The 22646-nt window shown below is 33.8% G+C and overlaps 1 protein-coding gene across 11 annotated transcripts in view; it reads right to left on the bottom strand.

Annotated features, from left to right (window-relative positions):
* EPHA5 (EPH receptor A5) overlaps positions 1 to 22646 on the bottom strand; it is a 336378-nt gene that overhangs the window by 167190 nt on the left and 146542 nt on the right. For 9 of the 11 annotated variants that reach the window (XR_008296293.1, XM_027057664.2, XM_027057636.2 and 6 more), the window contains exon 4: positions 99 to 254. The exons of the other annotated variants lie outside the window; for them this stretch is intronic. Coding sequence is in view for 8 of the 9 variants with exons in the window: in XM_027057664.2 (XP_026913465.1) it covers positions 99 to 254 (156 nt within the window). In the remaining variant the exon portion in view is untranslated. The remainder of the gene's footprint in view (positions 1 to 98; positions 255 to 22646) is intronic. 11 annotated transcript variants of the gene reach the window in all.

Below are 22646 nucleotides of genomic sequence, written 5' to 3'. Positions count from 1 at the left end.
TTTTCGGGAAAATGGTGATAGAATGCAACAGGCTCCATCATGCTCTTTCTTCGGAGTGGTGAAAGTTGGGATCACCAAGTATCAGTGGGTTTCCTTACTTGTGCATGCCATTGTGGGTGGATCAGACTCCCTCCTGAAATAATCCTTTTCACAGACACAAGAGGTTGAAGCTTCCTCATGGGTAAAACTGTGAGGTGGACATTTGCTGCAGGTCTGGCTGTGAGGTGAGGCTTTGAAGAACCCAGGTCTGCACACTGTCAAAAGAAATAAGAGACTAAGCTTTTCCTTGGAACAGATGCAGTGTTTGTTTGGTGAATAATGCCATTATTTTGACTAGTATACACAGATTACATATAACACAATATTTGCATTAATTTCAAAAATGTTTCACAAGCTTCGGAATCATAAATACCAGCCTATTCATTCAGATAATCAAATATTTAAGTATTTAAATTAAACATGTCTGGAATATGTGTATTTTCAGTGACTTCTATGCTGCAGGAGCTTATAAGAAATTATATTATGAAAGATAAATACTTATATGTACTTAAAACTTAAGTAGTCTTTTGAGTATAGTTTTCATTAACTCTGTTATTAATACAAGTGTGTTGAAGAAATGCTAATTTTCCCCGATGCTCATAAAACAGTAAGGTGCATAGTAGGTGCTTGAAATTTTGTTATTAAATTAAATAATTAATTAATTGATTAATTAATTAGTAATTAGTAGGTGTTAAGAGCTTCATAAATTTTGTTATATTTGGGAGAAAGCGTGGGTGAGCTGGTGTATCATTCACATTATATTGATTTCAGGAGGAGTCCGATGTTAGGCATTTACTTTGCATTTTACTCCATTTTAGAACTATTTGATTCAACAAGCATCTATTCTGATACAGTCATATTTATACTGTACAAATTATTATGATCTATAAAGGATAGAAAATGTGTCTTATTCAATTTTACATTCATAATACTTATCACAGTGTTCGACCACAGTAGGCGATCCTAAATTGTTATGTAACACATAAATGAATGAAAGACATAGCATGAAGATTGTGACTGAACTATTCAAAATCACATAAAGAAAATGTTCTTTGGGTATCTGTGTTAACATTTCTGTTGGTGGTCAAATAAGTGTTAATAGAGTTTATCTTTTTTTTTTTTTTAATTTCTGCTCATTCCCTAACCTCTGGTATCTTTCTTTCTTCTGCATGGCTAATAAAACCAAACTATTATTCCAACTTTCAATATGTGGGCCATTTGAAAACCACCAAACTGATGGTTTGATTACCTTTTAGGGCTTAGATTACATAAAACTAATCAACCGTATATATCTTTTCTATTTTCAGAATTCAGTACATACACTTAAGAGCATTTATTCAGGCATCAATGGAAATTTGCTAAAGCTGAAAGGGGAACTTGTATTTCAACAGAAAATTTTGATAGACATAATGAATTTTGGCTAATTTTCATGTGCTATAAATGATTTGGGTTTTTAGTAATCCATGCTAAGGCTTTTTGCCATCACCATGAATAATCAGGAATTGACAAAAATGAGAAGGGACTTTTTTCAGTAGATCTAATTATAGCGATAGCAAAGCCTTAATGCTCTTATAAATTCAGAGAGAATGTGAAGGTATTTGAAAGATAAGAAGAGCTTTTTGATAGTATTAGGGACATTCTTGTAGTCAAATGATTAGGAAAAGATTTAAAATATTATTTTTCTTATAATAGGATTGCTGTAGCAGCCAATACCATTCATTGCTAAGTTATCCATTTTTTCTTCTTTCATCCTCTACAGTAAAACCGTTCTCACTTTAAACACTATTTATTTTCAAAGACATGAAGTGTCAATCCACAATTCTGCCTATTTGGAAATAAGTGATCATTTATGAAACAAAAGGCATTTATTTTCTTTTAATGAATGCCTGTTAACTTAAAAACTTATTTTGATACCATATACAACACTGTTATTTAACCTTCCATAGAAACTTTGGAAACAGAAAGAAATGTAAAAGTAAGTTAAGGTGGTAAGTGTATCTTTCTCACCAGCAGTTCAACTAAATCCTTTCAGCAGATGAGTAGGACAGAAATTTTGCTTGGTACTAGGTTACAGAGGTAAATAAGATAGGCATGTGTCTGCCTTTATGAGTCTTAACAGTATTACATGAATAATTATAAATATGATTATGATAGAAAAAAAGAAAGAGCATGGAAGTGAAAATTGATACCTAATTTAGACTGGAATATCAAAAAGACTTCTTAAGGAAGCTGAGCCTCTGCTGAGATTAAAACAAAAAATTAAAAAGGAAAATTATCCAATTTGCATTTGCATTAAGGGGGGGCATTAGAGTGCATTAATGTGCATTAGAGGGGCAAAATCCTTGCAAACAAAGAAAACCGGTGGAGAGCAAACGAGGAGATAGAGAAAACTAAAAGATCAGGGTGATAGTAGACTTAAAATGGCAGAAATAAAGTTAGAGAGGGAAAAGGATACCAGGTCACACCTTAGAGGTTTTATTGTTTGAGGTCATTACACAAATTTTAAGCAGGGAAATACTGAGATCACAATGATGTTTGACAGATCAGCGTGGGTAATGGATTAGACAGGAATAGGGATGGAGCCATTTTCTCAGAGAACTCCAGGTATGAAATGAGTTTGGGGGAAGATAATGATTATGCTTAAGGTATTATTTATTTTGAGGTTAAAGAAATTCACATAACGGTATAGAGAGGAAAACTGTGAGCTCAATGTTTTCCAAGAAAAAAAAATACATGTATATGTAATTATTCATTGCCTTCAAATCATGGCCCCCAATCCAAATGGGACCTACAATGCTGCAAGACAATTTTAGTATTATTTCATTAGTTAACTTTGGTTTTCAGCACCAGCATGATTATTTTGTAGCTTCTCCTCTCTCTTCTTATTCCTTAGAAGCTCTATTCCTTTGTGATCTCTCGCTGGTACATTTTTCTGTGTGCTGAGAAAATAGAAGTCATTAAAGAAACTTGCTTATTTTCCTATCACCAAATCTCCAAACCTATGTGCACTTGTAGCCACCCTCTCTCCCTTCTTTCTTATGAAAAATTGAAATGTGTTTTTGCTTCTACCAATGAAAAGTATCTTTATTTGAATTAAGAACCTCATCTCTATTCTCTGAGAGTAATCTTTCAAATTATCTACTATCCCTTTTACATACTCAGTTTCTGTCTCTCTCTCTCTCTTTCTCTCTCTATCTCTTTCTCTTAATCTCTATCTCTCACCTAGTCATTCATATGACCTCAATACAGTTTTCCAGAATTTTTCAATGGAAACAAAGTGAAGCACAATAAACAAATAACAACAATAAACTATCAATCTCACTTGATCTCAGTTCTCTCTGTAGCTATCAAACAGTTTTGCTACCCTTCAGAACACAATTTCTTAAATTATTTTTCCATACATGCACCTCTAGTTCCTATTTTAAATCACACATTGGCATAGTCCACTCCCCTGAAATTGGTTTTGTTAAGATTGCAGTCATCTTGTTGCCATACTTCTCAACAGCATTTGATCATGTCATTTTTGGGAAATTCCAATTAATTTTATTACAAAATGCTAGCATAGTCTGCAAGTTTCCACACAAAAAGAAATCCTTCAAATATGGTCTTCTCCCACACTCACTGTCTCCATCCATACTAATCTACGTATAATTTCTTGCACTTGGGAAACTCTTCTATCTGCTTCTAAATATTGCAGGAAAAGCATTCTAACCAAAGAAGAAGAAGTGTAAGAAAAAGTTTGTAGTCCGTGATAAGGACTTTGGATTTAATCTGAATGCATTTGGAAAAAACTGGGTATTTTTTTTTTTTTTTTTGAGGACACTCCTTCTGTCAAGCCCTGTGGCAAGGGATATTTATATTGTGGTCAGAAAATAAAATTTGTACTTGAAAGTACCGTGAATCCACAACATATATGGGGAGGCCAAAAATAAAAAGTGATAATCAAAAGAAGCAAAATTGACTTTTTTTTGCATTTTAATTACAGCCATATTTAACAAATAATTATTAAGGTGAGTATTAAAATTTCTTTTAATTCCATCTCGATATCGTTTACTTAAACAGTTAAACATAAAGGCAGCTTCTGGAGCAAAGTTGTGTCAAATAATAATTGTATGTTGCCTAAACATTATTTAGAAAATATTACGCAAGTCTATTTAAGTTGAAAGAGGAGTAGGAGACAAAAACTGTATCCTCTATGAATATGCTTCATGAAACTGATTAGGCAATCCTTTGGAGAGAAGGAAACTTTTTTTCTTTTTTGGAAGGAAACTATTTTTAATAATTCCTTTACTGTCCATGTTCCAAGGCTCTTTTTAAGTGCTACCTTTTCCATATTTGTGATGATGTCCATGGCTATATAATCTTTCTTTACACATCTTTTAGATCTAGAAACTATTTATCTAATATCTATCTTATGGCATATAGCAAAATTTTTGTCAGTTTTATGTGTAGGAATTTTCACCTGCTCCCAACTCTATATAAACATTCTGGAGAATAGAAACAGTTCATTTGATTTTCATAATTTGTAGCATAATTCATTGTATTGAGTACATATTCAGCAACATTTATTGGATGGATAAATAGTATATTTGTGTCCTTCTCAGGGTCAAAATGACACAGCAGAACTTAATAAAAGCTGATGAAGCTAAATTATTTAAATATTAACTCTTGACAAGTAAATAATAATATGTGTTAGTTACATCTACACTGGCTACTTTAGAAATTTTACATAAGCTACCAACATTCCAGCTTTCCTAGTTATCACTTAGAAAATTAGGATGTTAATTACACCTATTAAAATAGTTTTAAAAATCTAAACAAATATACATCATCAGTATATGAATTTCATTTGTTAAAGTTGTAAAATGGTGTTACCTAATCTAATGAGAAAAATTTTGTAAGTTCTCAAAATTGTCAAAATGTTTAAACTGATAATTTGGGATTTTTTCCCCACACTTTTTTATTGTCAATTAAATTATTTTTAATGTTTCCAAAAAACTTTAGCCTTAAACGTTCATCACCCTTGGGGTACCTAAGTGAATTCATCTTACAATTCAGGAAAATGGTCACCAACAAAACATGTAATGTACAAAATACTGGCTAGTAATATTGAATATTATCATTCTCCTCACTGGAATTAAAATATACAGATCATTTTAAAATACATCCATATATATAAAGAAATGGGAATAGAAATGCACAGACTGTTTTTGTCGATATTGTTCAAGATATAATTAATCTTCAAAGTGTTATTGGATTTATCCAAATATGCTTTATTAAGAATGACAGAAAATCACTATGAGTAAGAGTTTCACCACAGTTCTATTATATGTGAATTATTGGAGGATATAAACAAAATCAAACTTACTTTTTATACAGATTTTTTTAAATGAAGTGCCCACAAGATAGTTCAGCCCAAATTTAAAAGATGCGTTTAATAAGAAAATCAGCATAACATAAGATTACAACTAAAAATAATCCGATAATATTTATACCAAAATTAAGATGATAGATTTATCTTTTTTTTTTTTTTTCAACGTTTATTTATTTTTGGGACAAGAGAGAGACAGAGCATGAACGGGGGAGGGGCAGAGAGAGAGGGAGACACAGAATCGGAAACAGGCTCCAGGCTCCGAGCCATCAGCCCAGAGCCCGACGCGGGGCTCGAACTCACGGACCATGAGATCGTGACCTGGCTGAAGTCGGACGCTCAACCGACTGCGCCACCCAGGCGCCCCTATCTTTATATTTAAAATATATCCTGAGCATAAAAAAAACTGATAATGAGTTAAAACAATGATACATTAAAAGAGGTTTTGAAGTAGGAATTCTATTTTTTAATGTAAGTTATTGTGAAATTGGCTAATATACAGTGTGTACAGTGTGCTCTTGGGTTTGGAAGTAGGAACTCTAAAACTTGACATCTTTTGAATGCTTGCACACAGAAATATGAGAAAGATACTACTCAAGAATTTAACAAAGCTTGTTAGTTAGAATACAACTTTAGATGGTTAAAATAAATAAGCTGATTTTAACATTGTAAAATATCAGAGAAGAAAAGATAGTATATTTTTATTTTTTATTTTAATACCAGCTTAGTTAACCCTTACACAGGGTTATAGTAGTTACAGGCATACAAGATAGTGATTCAACAATTATATACACTATTAGTCAGTGCTCACCATGATAAATGTACTTTTAATCCCCCTTTCACCTACTTCATTCCCTCCCACGCCTCCCTTCTGACATGCTGTATTTATTTTTTGATATGCTTTATTTTAAATGAGTACCCTCAATTAAAGTTATTTTTTTCAATAAGAATATTTTTTACTTGATGCATACTTCAGAATACATGGTTCTAAAATATCTAAAAAAAGTGGAATATACATTTTCCTCAAGTACACATGGAATTCCCTGGTTAAATCATAGGAAAACAGATGTAACAAATTTAAGAAGACTGAAATCATACCAAGTATATTTTCCAACCTCAATGGTACAAAACTGAAGATCAACAATAAAGCAAAGCTGGAATACATATAATGCAAATATTAAATATTTAATATGTAAATATTAAACAACACACAACTGCACAAGCTGTGGGCCAAATAAGAAATCAAATGGAAAATCAAAATATATCTCCAAACAAAAGAAACAGGAAACATAATGTTTCCAAACCTATAAGATGCAGCAAAAGTATATCTTAGCATGAAATTCATGCTAAAATGTCTGCACTAAAAAAAAAAGAAAAGTTAAAATAAACAATTTAACATTATACCACAAAGAATTAAAAAAATTTAAAAAAAACTCAGCTGAAATTTAGTAGAGGGAAGAAATAATAAAGAAAAATCAGAAATAAATAAAATAGAAACCAGAATAAACAACAACAATATTGAAAGAAATAAGTAAAAACAAACAAAGTTTGCAATGTTTTAACTACATTAACTAACAAATAAGGCAGAATACTCAAAAACCAAAATGAGAAATAGAAGAGAAAATAATACAACAGATAACCACAGAAATACATAGTATGACAGCAGATTACTATAAGTAATTATATACCAATAAATCAGACATTTTAGAAAAAAGGCCAGATAATTCCTAAAAATACACATTACCAAGATTAAATCATGAATCTTGATTCCAAGAAATAGGAAATCTTCTTAGACCAATAAAAAGCATGGAGGTTAAATTAGGAATAAAAAAAACAAAAAACAAACAAACAAAAAAACCTCCCAGCACAGAAAAGCCCAAGACCACATGGTCTCATTGGTAGATTCTATCAAACATTAAAAATAATAATAATAGTTAATGACAGTCTTTATCAAAATCTTACAAATAATGGAATAGAGGGAACTTATTCAAAATTATTCCATGAGGCCAATACCACCCTGATACCAAAGCAGGATAAAAACGATATAAGAACAAAAACGTCTAGTTTGTCCCATATAAGGATTGTTACTGAGACATTCTTGTGACATCCATTTGTATGATAAATGTTTCTCTATACCCTCAGTTTCCATCTGCAGGTGTCTTTAGGCCTATAACAAGTCTCTTATAGGCACCATATAGATGAGTCTTACTTTTTTAATCTATTCTGAAATTGTATGTCTTTTGATTGGTGTTCAGTCCATTTGCGCTCAAAGTAATTATTGATGATACGTACTTACTATTATTTTACTTTTTTTTTCATTGTTTAGTCAGATTTTCTCTGATCATTTCTTGACTTGGCACTTTGGTCTCTCCTTTGCATCTCTCCTTCTATTCTGAATGATAGCCTTGCTGGATAGAGTATTTTTGGCTACAGATTTTTCCCATTCAGCACTTTGAATATTTCATGCCACTCTCTTCTGGCTTGCCAAGTTTCTGTTGAGAAATCTCCAGCTAGGCTTATGGATTTTCTCTTGTAAGTTAAGGACTTCTTTTGTCTTGTTGCTTTTAAGATTTTATTCTTTATTACTGTATTTTGCAAATTTAATTACAATATACCTTGGTATTGGCCTGCTCTTGTTGATTTTGATGGAAGTTCTTTGTGCCTCCTGGATCTGGATGTCTGTTTCTTATCCCAGATTATGGAAGTTTTCTGCTATTATTTCTTGAAATAAATTCTCTGCCCCCTTTCTCCCTCTTCTTCTTCTGGGACTGTATAATAGGAATGTAATTACATTTGGTGCAGTCACTGAGTTCCCTAAGTCAATTCTTGTGTTACATAATTCTTTCTCTCTTTTATTCAGCTTCACAATTTTTCATTATTTTGTCTTCTAGGTCACTAATTCTTTCCTCTGCTTCTTCCAGCCTTGTGTTCATTGCATCAAGCCTCTTTCCAATCTCATTTATTACATTGTTCATCTCTATTTAATTCTTTTCTTTAACTCTTTTATCTCTATGGTGAGGGTCTCAGTGATGTCTTCTATTGTTTCCTCAAGCCCAGGGAGTATCCTTATGATCGTGGCCTTAAATTCCCCATCAGGCATGTTACTTATATGTGATTTGCTTAGATCTCTGGCTGTGGTATTATCTTGTTCTTTCATTTGGAATGAATTCCTGTGTCTTGGCATTTTATCTAAGTTTCTGCTTTCTTCTCTGTATTAGATAAGCCAGTTTTGTCTCCTGCTCCTGAAAGTAATGGCCTTATGCAGAGGAGGTCATGTAGTGCCAGGTGGCTGCTCTATCCTTTAGGCCAGGCATCTGCAGGGGTGCTCCTTGCCTGGTGGGGGCAGTGCTTTGTCCCTAGCTTGAATGTGGTGAGTTTTAACTAGATGTGCTCTGCTATAATTGTGGAATGAAATCTGACACCAACTCTACCAGAACTGAGGCCCTGCAGAACTTTCTGGTTGGGAGATGTGGTGTAGACAGGGGTTTGTGCTGGTCTTCTGGGGTAGGAGCACACTGCACTGGGACTGAGGCAAGTGTGACTGAGGAAGGCAGTCTGGCCAGAGTGCAGGGAAATGGAGCTTGGTGTAAGAAAGTGGAGCAACCAACATCAGCACTGTGCTATATCTCCCACTGGTGCCACTGGTTCTGTGTTTATGCTGAGGGGTAGGGGAGGGCAATGGTGCTGGTCAGCTCCTCTGTTCCAGGAGAGGTGTCTCTGTGAACTCTGCCTCCCAAGGACCTTTCTGAGAGGAGTGAATTTTCTTCCCACTGTGTGCCCTAGGCATTTTTCAGATTGCTATTTCCATGCTGTGGGCCCCTGGGTTGTCTGCCTGCCTTCTCTCCAGGAGCAGGGCAGTGCCATCCTAGTGCTATCTCAGCCAAGTCCACTAACCTTTAAAACTCCAGGTTTTAAGGCCCACTGTTTGCAAGAACTCATGAAATCCAGCCCCTCTTGTTTTCTAAGCTGTGGGGAAAACATTTTCTTTGTGCATTCCCCTGTGCACTCTTCTCTGTCTAGATCTTCTCAGCAATCATGGCTCCCTCGTCTTCACAGCAGTTGCAAGCTATTTCTCCCCTAAACTATGTCACTGCACTTCCTACCCTCTTGGATATGGCCTCTTCTCTCCCTTTAGTTATGGAGTTGTTTTTTTTTTCAGTCTTCTGGAAGATTTCTAGAGTATGTAGGGTGATTTGATAGTTATTTGTGTTTGTGGGACAAGAGGAGGGTCTTCCCTTTCTGCTGCCATTCTGGGGACTTCTTCCAGAACAAGAACACTATTGATAAATACATTGTCTCTCTCTTTCTCTCGCTCTTTCTCTCTCTCCATTTATGTTTATGTTTATAATTTAGGCCTCCCAAATATTAACAGAAAATCCAATAAATTACATGGTAATTATAAATGAAGAGTGAAATTAATTGCTACATATCCCTTATATATTCATTCATTCAATATATGTAATGAGCCATGCTTATGTGTCATGAACTGTACTGGACACTGGACATGCGTACCTAATTAAAACCTATTCATCGCCATCATGCCATTAAATAACTCAGTCATTTGTAACAATTGCTTACACATATTTTATCTGGCACATATTTAGACTTTCATTGATTAATATTGTTTAATATAAATACACACATTTAAAAAAACTCAAATGACACTCAAAAATGACAATTGTCAAAATGACAATTCAAAAATAGCGTCATGTGTGGGCATGTGTGTGCTTGTGTGTGTACAGAGACAAAACCTCATGGTCCCTCAGTAAGATACTAAACATATATATAATCCAATATCTTCCAATTAAAAATAAAATACAGATGTGTAACTTTAGAAACTTTAGGATTGTATCACTTTAACATTTTAATGTTTCTAAATCTGTATCTTTTATACATCTTTTATACAAAATATATTCTATATTTTATAGAAATACTGTATCATGCAGTGTCAGTGATCAATTGTAATACTGACCCACCTCCCATAGTTCAGATAAGAAACTATCACTTCCTCTACAGTTTAGAAAAGACCAGAATATCCTTAAATTTAGTAAAAATGTATTCTATACCAATATCTCTTCCTACTTTATGTCTAAGATTAGCATTTATATACTTCATAACTTATAGCTAACAAAATTAGAAAATACTCAAAATTTAAAACATACTGAAGAAAATAAATATCAATATAACCAATTTATAAGCTAGGATGGAATATTTTCTTTGCTCAAGTAAAGCAGTTTGATTCAATTGTATTTTGTTCAATGTTGTATGGAAACCAATTTGACAATAAATTTCATTAAAAAAGTATTAATTCACAAGGGATATGTTTCAGAAGATAAAATAGTTAAATTTTAGTTTCATAAGTCTAAATACCAAGACACTTGCAGAGTATCCTTAGAGAACATTCTACAGTGATATGACAATATGTTTCTCCACCTTGGCAACATGGACATGCTTAAGATATAGTAACAAACCATGAGGCTCCTTGTGGTTTGGAATGGACTGACACATAACCCCTAAGCTGTGGAGAGTTGTAAATCATATTACCATTTTATATTTATCTAGCTGAATCTCCATTAAAATAAAAGGTACATAATTTCAGCAATTTTTCAAAGACTTCTACAACCTATCTACATAAGAATGAATATTTATTAGAGATAATAAAACTCATGGTATCTCTCAAAGCAGAGATTATTTTCTCCCTTAGTTACTGATGGATTGAAATTCTCTATAATAACACATTATGATAGATAATTTTAAAGTTTTAATTATTAATTTCACTGGATATTTTTCATATCTCTGTAGTTTCCATAGATACTTAAGGTGCTGAACAGTTTTGCTCTCCCAAACAAATACATATGAATCAATTCAGATCAGCATACTTCAATAACAGTGTGTGTAGGATATGTATGGAAGTGTGTGTGTATATGTGTACAAAACACTATTGATATCTGGTTACATATTTTCCCTTTTATTAACATTTTACTTAGATAAAGATTGAAAAGGATACATTGAAGGATTTAGGAGAAGTTAGTATAAAATATTTTTGAACTAAACATTATAACTTCTCTACCTTTAAACATTATCCTTACTTTTTCATGGATACAAACAAAGAGTTATATATCTAAACAAGAGTTAATCTTGACATCAACAAACACCATATGCAATTGTTTTATTGTATCATTTTGGTCCTATGAACAACTTTGCTTTTCAACAGTGTTTCACAATTTAAATTCTTTGTGAGTTAGGAAGCATGAACTATCAAATATGTTTGAAGAATCCAGATCTCAGTGAATTTGTAATTTACAAAATCAGAAAAATAGTAATTAATTTTAATCAAATTAAATTAATTTTGAATTTTAAATGATAAATCTTCTGGTACTATTTTTTATTATGCATTCAATCAGTGAAAGGATTGAAACTGAAAATAAAAATCCAGGAGATGACTAGATTATGAAACATTGATTTTAGAATTCCTTTTTAGAATACCTACATTCTTTTTAGAGTATCTAAAAGTTAGCACCATGCCTTGAAAATATTTTAAACACATTTTTGTGGGTTAATTCATTTCCAAAATGTATAATTCTTTTATATCTTCCCAAGAAAAATTAATGTTTATAATTATTCTATAAGTTCAGAGAAAAGCCAGAAATCTATGCTTCTGAGAATAAACATATTATGGAAAACTATACAAAAGGGGAAATCTGTAGATAAATGCTATCTTACCTATAACACAGCACAAAGTTTAGCATTTGTTTATTGATAAAAGGACATATTTTCTCTAAATTAAAAGGTAACCAAGTGCCCCACTTACATTTTTCTCTCATTGTAGGCACAGATCATTTTTCTGTACAAATTGCTGGAATCTGATGCCATCTAGGCCTTTTCACGTTATTTCAAATTGAATATGTTAAAAAATTAAACATTGATGAATATCATAAAATAATCTTATCAGTCTTTAGTGTTTTTCTTCATTATTGAATGATTCAATCCATGTGCTTTTCTGACCATTATTTGTGATAATATGTTTACTGCTTTGATAGAAGGGATGTATTGTTTAAATATTAAGCTAGATGCTTTATCCTGTAATTGAAAGAAAAGCTTATAGCTTGTGTATTTGATTTGATGTATCCATTATGTCTAGAATCAGGTAGTGAAAGGCAGTTTGTTTACCTCATGTCTGTATGGTCATAAAATAAGTCCAGTTATGAATCATGAAGAGAATATGTTCCAGTTAATGCAATAAAACTTCCATGAAGGGATAAAAACATCCAACATAATATATGTTTTGAAAGTATATGCAATGTCTGACTCAGGGTCTTGGCCTTGACAGCTAAGGTAAAAATAGTGATTTCTGTTATGAACATTTCTCCTTGTACCATTGGTCATTACACCTTAGTTCAGTAACTCAGAAGACAATACTGGCTGTGTAACAAAATAATATCTCCTCTGATAAGATGAAAAAGTACACATTAAATATGTACTATTTTAAAATAAAGAATAAACCATTATATGTAGTATAAATGCATTTGTGATTACATTCTCTCTTTACAAACCAAACAACCACAACAAAAGGAAAATGTATTTCTCAGTACAGTCACAGAATTACTGCCCTGAATGATTATAATTTAAGTAAAACTTTAACAATTTAGTTCTTTAAGAAGCATAGATAGATACAGAGAGATTACCTATAAAAAGTGTTTGAAAACTATAACTTGCCTTAAAACAAATTTTTTTTTTTAAATTTCCCTGATAATTTGTGGGAAAGTATACCTGGAGTAGAAGATAGAGCTAATTTTTAGCTAAGAATATATATATATATATATATATATATATATATATATATATATATATGTTTGTGTGTGTGTGTACACACACATATATATACATACATATATATGTGTATATATACACACACATATATATATATATATATATATATATATATATATATATACAGTGAAGTATAAAGAACACATAAGTCATGCAGTTGTTCTAATCCAGTTTTCTGCAAATTGTACACTGAGAATTGAAGTGAATTAAACCATTTTGCAAGTGTTCAATTCATATCTATGAAATATTCTTCTTTCAAACTGAAGGTCTGTGACTTAGCAAAAGTAATTGGTTAGTGCAGTTCATTTGGTTAAAGCACTCATCTAGTTGTCCCTAATTTTCAGTGTGCAAGTGTCCTACTGAGTCTCAAATTAAACTATTTCAGATGTCATCATTAGGGGCAAAATTCTTTACTCACAGAATGGGAACCCCATGCCCAAAATAACTTGGTAAATAACTTTAAAAATAAACTTTATTTCTAAAACTTTCACTCAGGCAAACTCTTATATGTATTTCATACCATCATATATTACATTATTTTTATTTGTCTATGTTTAGTTCATACATTTTTTCTTTTTAGTTTATTGTGATCAGTACTATAAAATCATTCAGTCATCCCTAGCATTTATTTTTATGCCCTAGCTATCTGGCAATCTCAATTTCAAAACCAGAATAGGCCTTGGCTTTTTTTCAGAAGCCAGAGCAGGAAGAAAAAGGAAGCCAGAAAAACAGTAACTCTAAATGCTTGATCTCAGGGATGATTAGAAAGCAGTTTCTTTATTTTGTAATATGGAAACTTAGACTTTCGGGTTATAATCGTAACCCAAATTAGATTATATTTTAAAGCATATTCCTTTTCCATTGTCATTTTATGATTATCCCTATTCTACCACTGTGTCATCAAATGTCATCTTTTATAGCCACATAACATAGAGATAATAATAACAATAGTCATACTAATAAAACAAACTGACATATATTCAGCATGTCCACTAGGGCCAGTTAGTCACTGGAACGCTACATAGATCCATATCATTTAATTAGTACAATGATGATATGAAGCCAGTGGATTAATGTTTCCATTTTATAGCTACAAGGCTAAGCAATCTGCCTAAGACCTTCCAACCAGCCAGTATTAAGTGGTGAATCTGGGAGTTCAGCACAGATGTATTTGGTAACACAGCTCAGCTTTCTCACTGTTACTCTGGAGAAAGCAGACCTTGAGGCACTGCACTGTCTTTCTTGTTCTTGGGTAATAGTCACTCTATCTAACTAACCGTTCTCAAGGATTGAGGATTTCTCAGAACATTTTAAATGTATTGTATGCGATATAGACTGCTATTAGCCAGATCGTAATTCATTATTTTTTTTCTTATTACTGTGTTCTCCATAGTGCTTGTTCTTAACTCTCTCACTCTATGTGGCCTCACACGCTCTCTTCTTTGGTTAGAAGAACATAGATTTCTAGGTCACACAGACTTGAGTTTAAATCTTAGCAATTTTACATTGTATCTATATGACCCTTGAGAGATACTTTATAACCTTGAGTCTAAATTTACTTACCTGTAAAATATGGATATTTTAAGTATTTAATTGGAATATATATGTATATATACAATATTTATGTTATATGTAATACACATGCACCCATAAATGTGTAGCACAGAGCTTGACAGAGAATAAGCACTCAATAAATGATACTGTTTAAAAAGCTATTATAACAAATAGTATTAATACGCCAATGGTCATCAAAGTATAGTTGCCTCTATAGCTGTCTAGTTGGATTCAAAACAATTAATATCTCACAATGCCAGGACTGTAGCAGTGGCCATGACTTTGGACTGCCACATGACAGACATAATCCACACATTTGTTAGACTTCTTCATAATGCTCAACAGTAATTCCTTTTACTTCCCTTTCTTTTTCCATTGAAGGAACTAAAACTTGGGTGATAGTAAAATTTGGGTGGGGAGTAAAAACTAAAACTTGGGTGATAGGATACTTCCTGTATCCTAAAGTACACAGGAAGAAAAACATTTCAGGACTTTAAGCCATTTAACCAAGATACAAAGATTTAACAGCCTGCCTAAAATCATATAGAAGTTAAGGGCTAGAATTTTGGCTTCTGGTTCCAATGTTATACTTTTTAGGATGTATTATTAAACTATTCTCAGAAGGATCATAAAGCGTGTTTGAGACAAAAATGAATCTAATAGAACCAAAAGCCTTTGAAAACACTTGCTGTCATTGGTCTTTTATGCTTTTCACTGTTTCTCTTCTCTCAAACATCTCACAGCCGTCTTTACTAATGTCATCCACTCCAGATTTAGATGGACATCACAATATCAGAAGTCTGAGAAGAATGCTGAATGGGCATAAACAAATTCAAAATTTTCACTTCCTTTGAATTTAAAACTTTAAGAGACTATAGCATTTATAAGGTTTATCTTTTTAGTACAATCAGACATGAACTTCTATAAGGCTAAAATTTGAGCCACTTTCCTTCCTCAAGCATAAAAATTCTCAAAAGTTTATCTTTAAGGGCTTCTAAAGATGTAGACTATACTAATTTTCTTATGATTTTGTAGCATAATATCACAATTTTAGAGAAACTGTTTTAAATAACTACAACTTGAATAAAATGAATAGCTAGTCTAAAAATTACAGGTGATGGAAAAATTACAGGCTAATGAAAGCATATGCGTGTTATAGAACCTCGTGTTCTGTTTCTTTTTTCTTCTTTTTCTTTTCTTTCCTTTTCTTCCCCCCACCTTTGTTTTTACATTTTTACACCATGAACCTACTATACTGATTTATACTTTCACAGCATGAAACCTATGTTGATATTGAAAGGAGGACATTAGTTGTGAACTAAATGTTTATGCTCCCTCAAAATTCTTGCTGTAAAGCCCTAATTTCTAACGTAATGCTATTAAGAGGTGGGGCCTTTGGGAGGTAATTAGAGATAGATGAGGCCATGAGGAAGACGCCCTCATGACGGGATTAGTAGCTTTATCAGAAGAGAGAGAGACACACACACGTCCCTGTTTTTCTCTTCCTGTGCATGCACTGAGGGAAAAACAAAGGTCATTAAGATATAGTGAGACAATGGCCAGTTGCAAGTCAGGAAGAGAGCCCTCACTAGGAAACAAATGAGGTAGCACCTTAATTTATACTTCTCAGCCTCCAGAACTATTAGAAATAAATTTCTCCTGTCTAAATTACCCATCTATAGCATTTGGTTATGACAACCTGAGCTAACATACTATTAAAGAAATGTGTGTGGGGGGAGGTTGGGGGGTGGTTGTTTGTTTGGGCTAATATTGGTTAAAGTACATGTTTTAAGAATTATCTTTATATGAGATCTTTGAAATCTCATGACAGTACCTCAAGAATATCCCTCAAGCATATATGTGTTAAAAACACTATCCCTGTTTAAAAAAACAAAGTGTCTTATGTGAATACCATTTGTAATGATCAGGTTTTATATCTTACAGGTACCTGTATGGTAATGGTGAGATTTTGCCAATGAGACTACATCAAATAATGTTTGCAAAACACTAATTTCTAAAAGTTTCGATTCATCATGCTGTTAAACACTGTGCATGTGTGCATGTGTCTGTGACTCAACAAGACACTCAGAATCATGTAATATCTTTCCACTCCATATCTCCAAGTCTATAGAAACCTACAGTCTTAAAAGACAATGAAAAAGTAACTTAATTTCAAATGCCATAGGTTTTATAAATCTTAGCTGACAGTGGGTAAATTACACAAAAATTTTTAGACAGTTATTCTATTCATATAAGACATCACTAATTAGTATCTCAGACTATTACAATGTGTTTTTTTAATGTTTTATTTTTATTTTTGAGAGAGAGCGTGTGCATGATCGTGCGTGCGCGCGCGCGCACTCACGCGCGCGCACACACACACACACACACACACACACACACAAGTGGGGGAAAGGCAGAGAGAGAGAGAGAGAGGGAAACAGAGGATTTGAAGCTGGGCCTGCGCTGACAGCAGAGAGCCTGACGCTGGGCTCAACTCACGAAACGTGATCATGAACTGGTCAAGAACTGAGCCTAAGAGAATCAAGAGTTGGATGCTTAACCAAATGAGCTGCCCAGGCCCCCCAATACTTTGGTTTTTAAATAGTGTATGTTACATAAAAGTTATTTTGTTTAAGGTTATTTATTTGCAAAACTCTAGACAAATATAATCTAATTTTCCTAATCCTAACTGATATTCTTTTCTCTGCTGCTTCATTTCTAGTACATCTCTCATCTTCTGCATATTTCACTCTATCACGTAAGGTGGGGTTCCATGCACACTGGGATTAAATCATTATGACAGTTTACTGAGTGCTCTATCCCAGGCATATATGCAGTTATGTATGAGGGTGAAAAATACACAAGTTTGATAGGTGTCACAATAGGGTTTTGAGGACCAAAACATAGTAAAATAACTCAGTGGTGGGGAGTGTAAAGGAGTCACGGTAGGCCACATAAATTATGCCTATGTTTAAATGTGAATTAAAAAGTCACTTAATGAATCAAGTATGGGCAGGTTGGGTATCACGGAGGAGATGACTGAGCAAAGATGGAGCAAAGGAAGCAAATAGGTTATTCAAGTATGAGCCTAGAGAGAACATGACTCTAATGAAGCAGCATGCCTGGTATTTCATGGAACAGAAAGAAAGGAAGCCAGAGTTGCTGGAGCAGGGTGACTGAAATAAAGTATATTAAGGGATGTCGTCAAATGGGTAACAGGCAACAGGTCATGAAAGGCTTTGAAGGCTATTGTAAAAACTATTAGTCTTACTCAGGACAGTGATATAATATGATTTTAAAGGATCACCGTGACTTCTGTCTTAAGAACTGACTTTAATGAATAAAGAGGGACATCAAGGAAAAAAGCTGAGGCTGCTATTATAATCTACCAGAAAGATGATGCTGGTTTGGTTCAGGGAAGTAACAGTGGAAGTGGTTTGAAACCAATGGATGCTTCAAATACTTGAAGGTAGAGACAAGAGCATTTGCTGGCTGATTGGATGTGCAGTGTAGGATGAAGAACGGAGTAAATCATGGTTTGAAAAACTAAAAGGATGAAATTGTTCTCATGTGATATGGAGAAGTTTGCAGATAGTACAGGTTTTCAGAAGAGATGGGGAATTCAGTTTTAGACATATTACATGTACGAAGCATGAGACATTCCGGTGACTGTGTCAACTATGAAGCTGGATAAATGACTGGGGAATTTAAGAAAGAAGTCCGGGCTAGAGTGATCCCAGAGTGAGTGAGTATTTAGGCCATGGGACTGAAGAAAACCTCCATGGGGAACAATGTGAATGAAGAAGAGAACATGGCCCTTCACAGTCAATATCCAACACACAAAATTCCAGACACTGTTGGTCATCTTTGGCTGGATGCTTAGGACATGGAGATACTACCAAGAGACTCAACAGATAGCTTTTAGCTTTTTATGTATTAATTTTGTGTCTTCAAAATTCTGACTCATTTACTAAGATACACTTACGTTCATTTCCTCGGTTAAAACTCTCAAGAAATCCATTGAGGTAAATAACATCATGTTTATTTTACACTTAAATCATCTATACTCCTGAAACATACCCAAGAGCTGAGAATCTCAGCGCTGGTCAATTAGAAGTCTATCCCCCAAACTGCTATTATCCTTTACATTCTCTTTGTCCCAGAAAGGATTCTGACTCTGTCAGCCTTCTTTCTCGGGAAGAATCTTAGCCCCACTCTCTCTTTCCCACTTTCCTTTTGTTTTCAAAGGAAAATCCACACTCGGTTGGACGGACAAGTGTCAGCTGGCTTTGCACTTTCACAATTTTTATTCAGAGATGGCCAAAACTGAACAATAGCTTAAATTGTCTGAGGGGATATATATTTGTTTCCCTTTAAAATTGTAAGTTTCTCTTCAGGCCATCATGGCATTTTAAAAAGTTTATATATTTTTGAGAAAGACAGAGAATAGGGGAAGGGCAGAGAAAGAGGGAGAGATAGAGAATCCCAAGCAGGCACTGCATTGTCAGTGTATAGCCTAATGCGGGGCTTGAACTCACGAACCGTGAGATCATGACTTGAGCCCAAGAAATGAAGAATCGGACGCTTAACTGATACTTAACCAGGCTTTCCTCATCATGGAATTTTTATAAAAGAATTATGGTGGAAACTGACAGGGAAAAATTAAAAATTAATTTTTGGAACACAGTCATTATGTCACAATACTTAAAGCTTCTTATTAAAATGCATTAAATCTACTAAATAAATTTAGGAATACAGTAATAATATAATACAGTAATAATAATAATATAATATAGTAATAGTAATATGTTACTATTAAGAATATTTAACATATCAGTAAGCCTGTATTGCCAGTGATAAGTGAACATACAGAGAAAATAAATTTAAGAAATAAAACTGTCATAAACTATATTAAGTTTAATAAAGATGTTAATAGAAATTTTAAATATAAAGGCTGTAGTATTACATATACCATTTATAATGAATCATTAATCCAGTATATCATGAACATGAAACATAAATGAATACACCTAACATTTTCAAATCTATCCTGTATGCAAACATTAAAAATCTAATGACAAAATTCAGGGAAAAAAATCTCTGAGTTTTCCAAACCCAGATGTGTGCTGGTTTATTAGAACGGAGAGTCTTTAGTCCTATGATCAAGCGTGCCATACAGATTTGACTCTGAGCCTGAAGACAAAGAGGGATTCTCGAATTATGATGTGGTTTGGACAATTGGAGTAATTTGTGGTTAGGAAATATGACATTTGGGAGAACTTATTTTGATGATTTATGTCATATGTGTTTGCTCTACCCACATTTTAGGGCTCAGGTCTAAAGCAATAAGAAGTTACAAATGGTTTTAAGAAACAACTAAATATTGCTGATAGATTTTCAATCATGTAAGCACACAAATGGTAAGAATTTTTTAAAATTTTTTTAATGTTTATTTATTTTTGAGAGGGAGAGAAAGTGCAAATAGGGGAGGGGCAGAGAGAGGGAGTCACTGAATCTGAAGCATGCTCCAGGCTCTGAGCTGTCATCACAGAGCCTGCTGTGGGGCTCGAACCCACAGACCGTGAGATCATGACCTGAGCTGAAGTCGGACGCTTAACCAACTTAATCCAGGTGCCCCAAGAAGTTTTTATTTTTTATAAACTAGTCTTCAGACATATTTGATACTTAAAGTTGAAATTAAATCACTCCTAATTATAATAAATTATATTTTATAGTAGAGTATTTCACATAAAAATTTCTAGGCACTTCTGAATCTTAACATATTTCATGTTGGTTCTCTTTAAGGCAAGTGAAATGATGCCCCCAAACAGGAATAAACTGAATCAACTGTCCACCAGTTAAAATTTTTAGAAATGTATCTCAATAACTAATCTTTGTTTGGTTTTTAAAATCATTTTAACATGTATTGTAATTTTGCTCATGAGAATAAAAAAATCAGCAGGATATCCCTTCTTGTATTTATCCACATAATAAAAATCAATATTCATTTATTGAATGCTTATATATATGCCACTGCTTTACGTATATCATCACATTTTACCTACCATTTCATCTCTTACCATATGAGTCATCTTCTCAATATAACTCTCTCTGTACATCCCCCCTTTTACTGATCCCAGATCCCTTACTTCCATAACTTCTGAAAATTTACTATTGCGATTCTTGGTCTATTTCAAATTATAAGCAAACTCTACCATATCCTCAATCTCTTTTCATATTCCCTTTACCTGTTAGCTCTAAAAAAACATGATTCTTTCCTGATGACACTAATTGTCCAGTGGTAATGGTTAGCTCTTTCACATGCTCTCCTACCAATGGGTTTCTACTATAGTAAGTGCCCTCTTTGTTTTTCACTGTACTTTCTAGACCTTTCTGTCTGTGGCAGATTTTATTTTTCACAGTGACTGCTCCAAGATCTCTCATGGTATCTTGTTTATGTTTTTATGTATTTATTTGTTTTACTTGATTTTTAGAGAGAAGGCACGCAAGCAGAGAAGAGAGGCAAAGAGAATGAAAGAATCTTAAGCAGGCTCTTTTGCTCAGTGCTCAGCATTATGCAGGGCCTCATCTCATGACCCTGAGATCATGACCTGAGCTGAAATCAAGAATCAGATGCTCAATGGACTGATCCACCTGGGTACCTCTATCTATCTATCTATCTATCTATCTATCTATCATCTATCTATCTACCCATCTATTTGTCTAGCTGTTCATCTATCCATCCATCCATTTATTCATTCATTCATTTTTTGACTGATCTGAGTAGGGAGAGGTAAAGAGAGAGGAGAAAGAATTCCAAGCAGGCTCTGCAGTGTCAGCCAAGAGCCTGACCTGGGGCTCCATCCCACCAACCTTGAGATCATGACCTGAGCTGAAATCGAGGGTCAGAAGCTCATGGGATTGAGCCACTCAGGTGCCCCTGCATTTTTTGAATCTAAGTTTCTACCCAAATTAAGGAAAGCTGAGCTTGTGAAATAAGTGTTACAGAAATGCCAAACCTAAACTCCTCTGGTCCTAATCATTTGCGAGTCACTGTTGCTAATGTTTGCCCATTAGGGAAGCAAAAGCAAACGTTTTCCTTCCTTTTCTTTATGCAGCCCAGCCACCATCCCCACCCTGACAAATCCATTTCCCATTGCCTGCCATAAACATTTTATAAAGTACTAGCCTGCAGCAAGTACGGCAGCAGCTGTTCAGCCCACTGTGCTCCCAGAGTTAGAGCTGCTAGAGATTGATTTGTGAAGTTCTGATACTGAAAATCACAATGTAACTTAACTTTTCCCTCCGTCTCAAATTTCATAGTCCTTCTGAAAATTATTTTTGGTTAACGCATAGCTATAATGCTAACAACACACACCTCTGGAACTTAAACCAAAAGGGAAGGGTCTGAGATCTCACTAACTGATTTAAATATGCTACAGGTGCGGAAAAATCTGAGGCGTGACCTGGCCCTGCTTCTAACGTGTTCTGTACCTTCCAAGAAGGCTCTGTTTCTTTTGTGTCCCAATTCTTAAAGCATATTACAGGATGGGGATTTTCTGCTTCCTTCTTGGTCTGCTGGGTCTTCTAAGTAATTACTAATTGTAAATGAACTATATAAATGTACATATTATCAAGGATTACACTCGGTGTACTCAAAGTTAACACTCTCTTATAGCTTCCTTATCATTTTCATCTGCCTTTCATAACTAGCAAGCAAAAGACTTCTCTGTATTTAAATATAATTAAAAGAGCAATTCTGACCCTTCTCCAAATCTTCTCTGTCATTAAAATTAGCTATCCAGAGTACTGAGACTTGCAAGTAGATTTTTAAGTAACATAGGGGCTC

This window comes from Acinonyx jubatus, chromosome B1 (assembly GCF_027475565.1).
Source record: "Acinonyx jubatus isolate Ajub_Pintada_27869175 chromosome B1, VMU_Ajub_asm_v1.0, whole genome shotgun sequence".
In the NCBI taxonomy this organism is placed as follows: domain Eukaryota; kingdom Metazoa; phylum Chordata; class Mammalia; order Carnivora; family Felidae; genus Acinonyx; species Acinonyx jubatus.
Note: the sequence above shows the minus strand (reverse complement) of the source record. Positions and strands in the feature narration are given on the sequence as shown.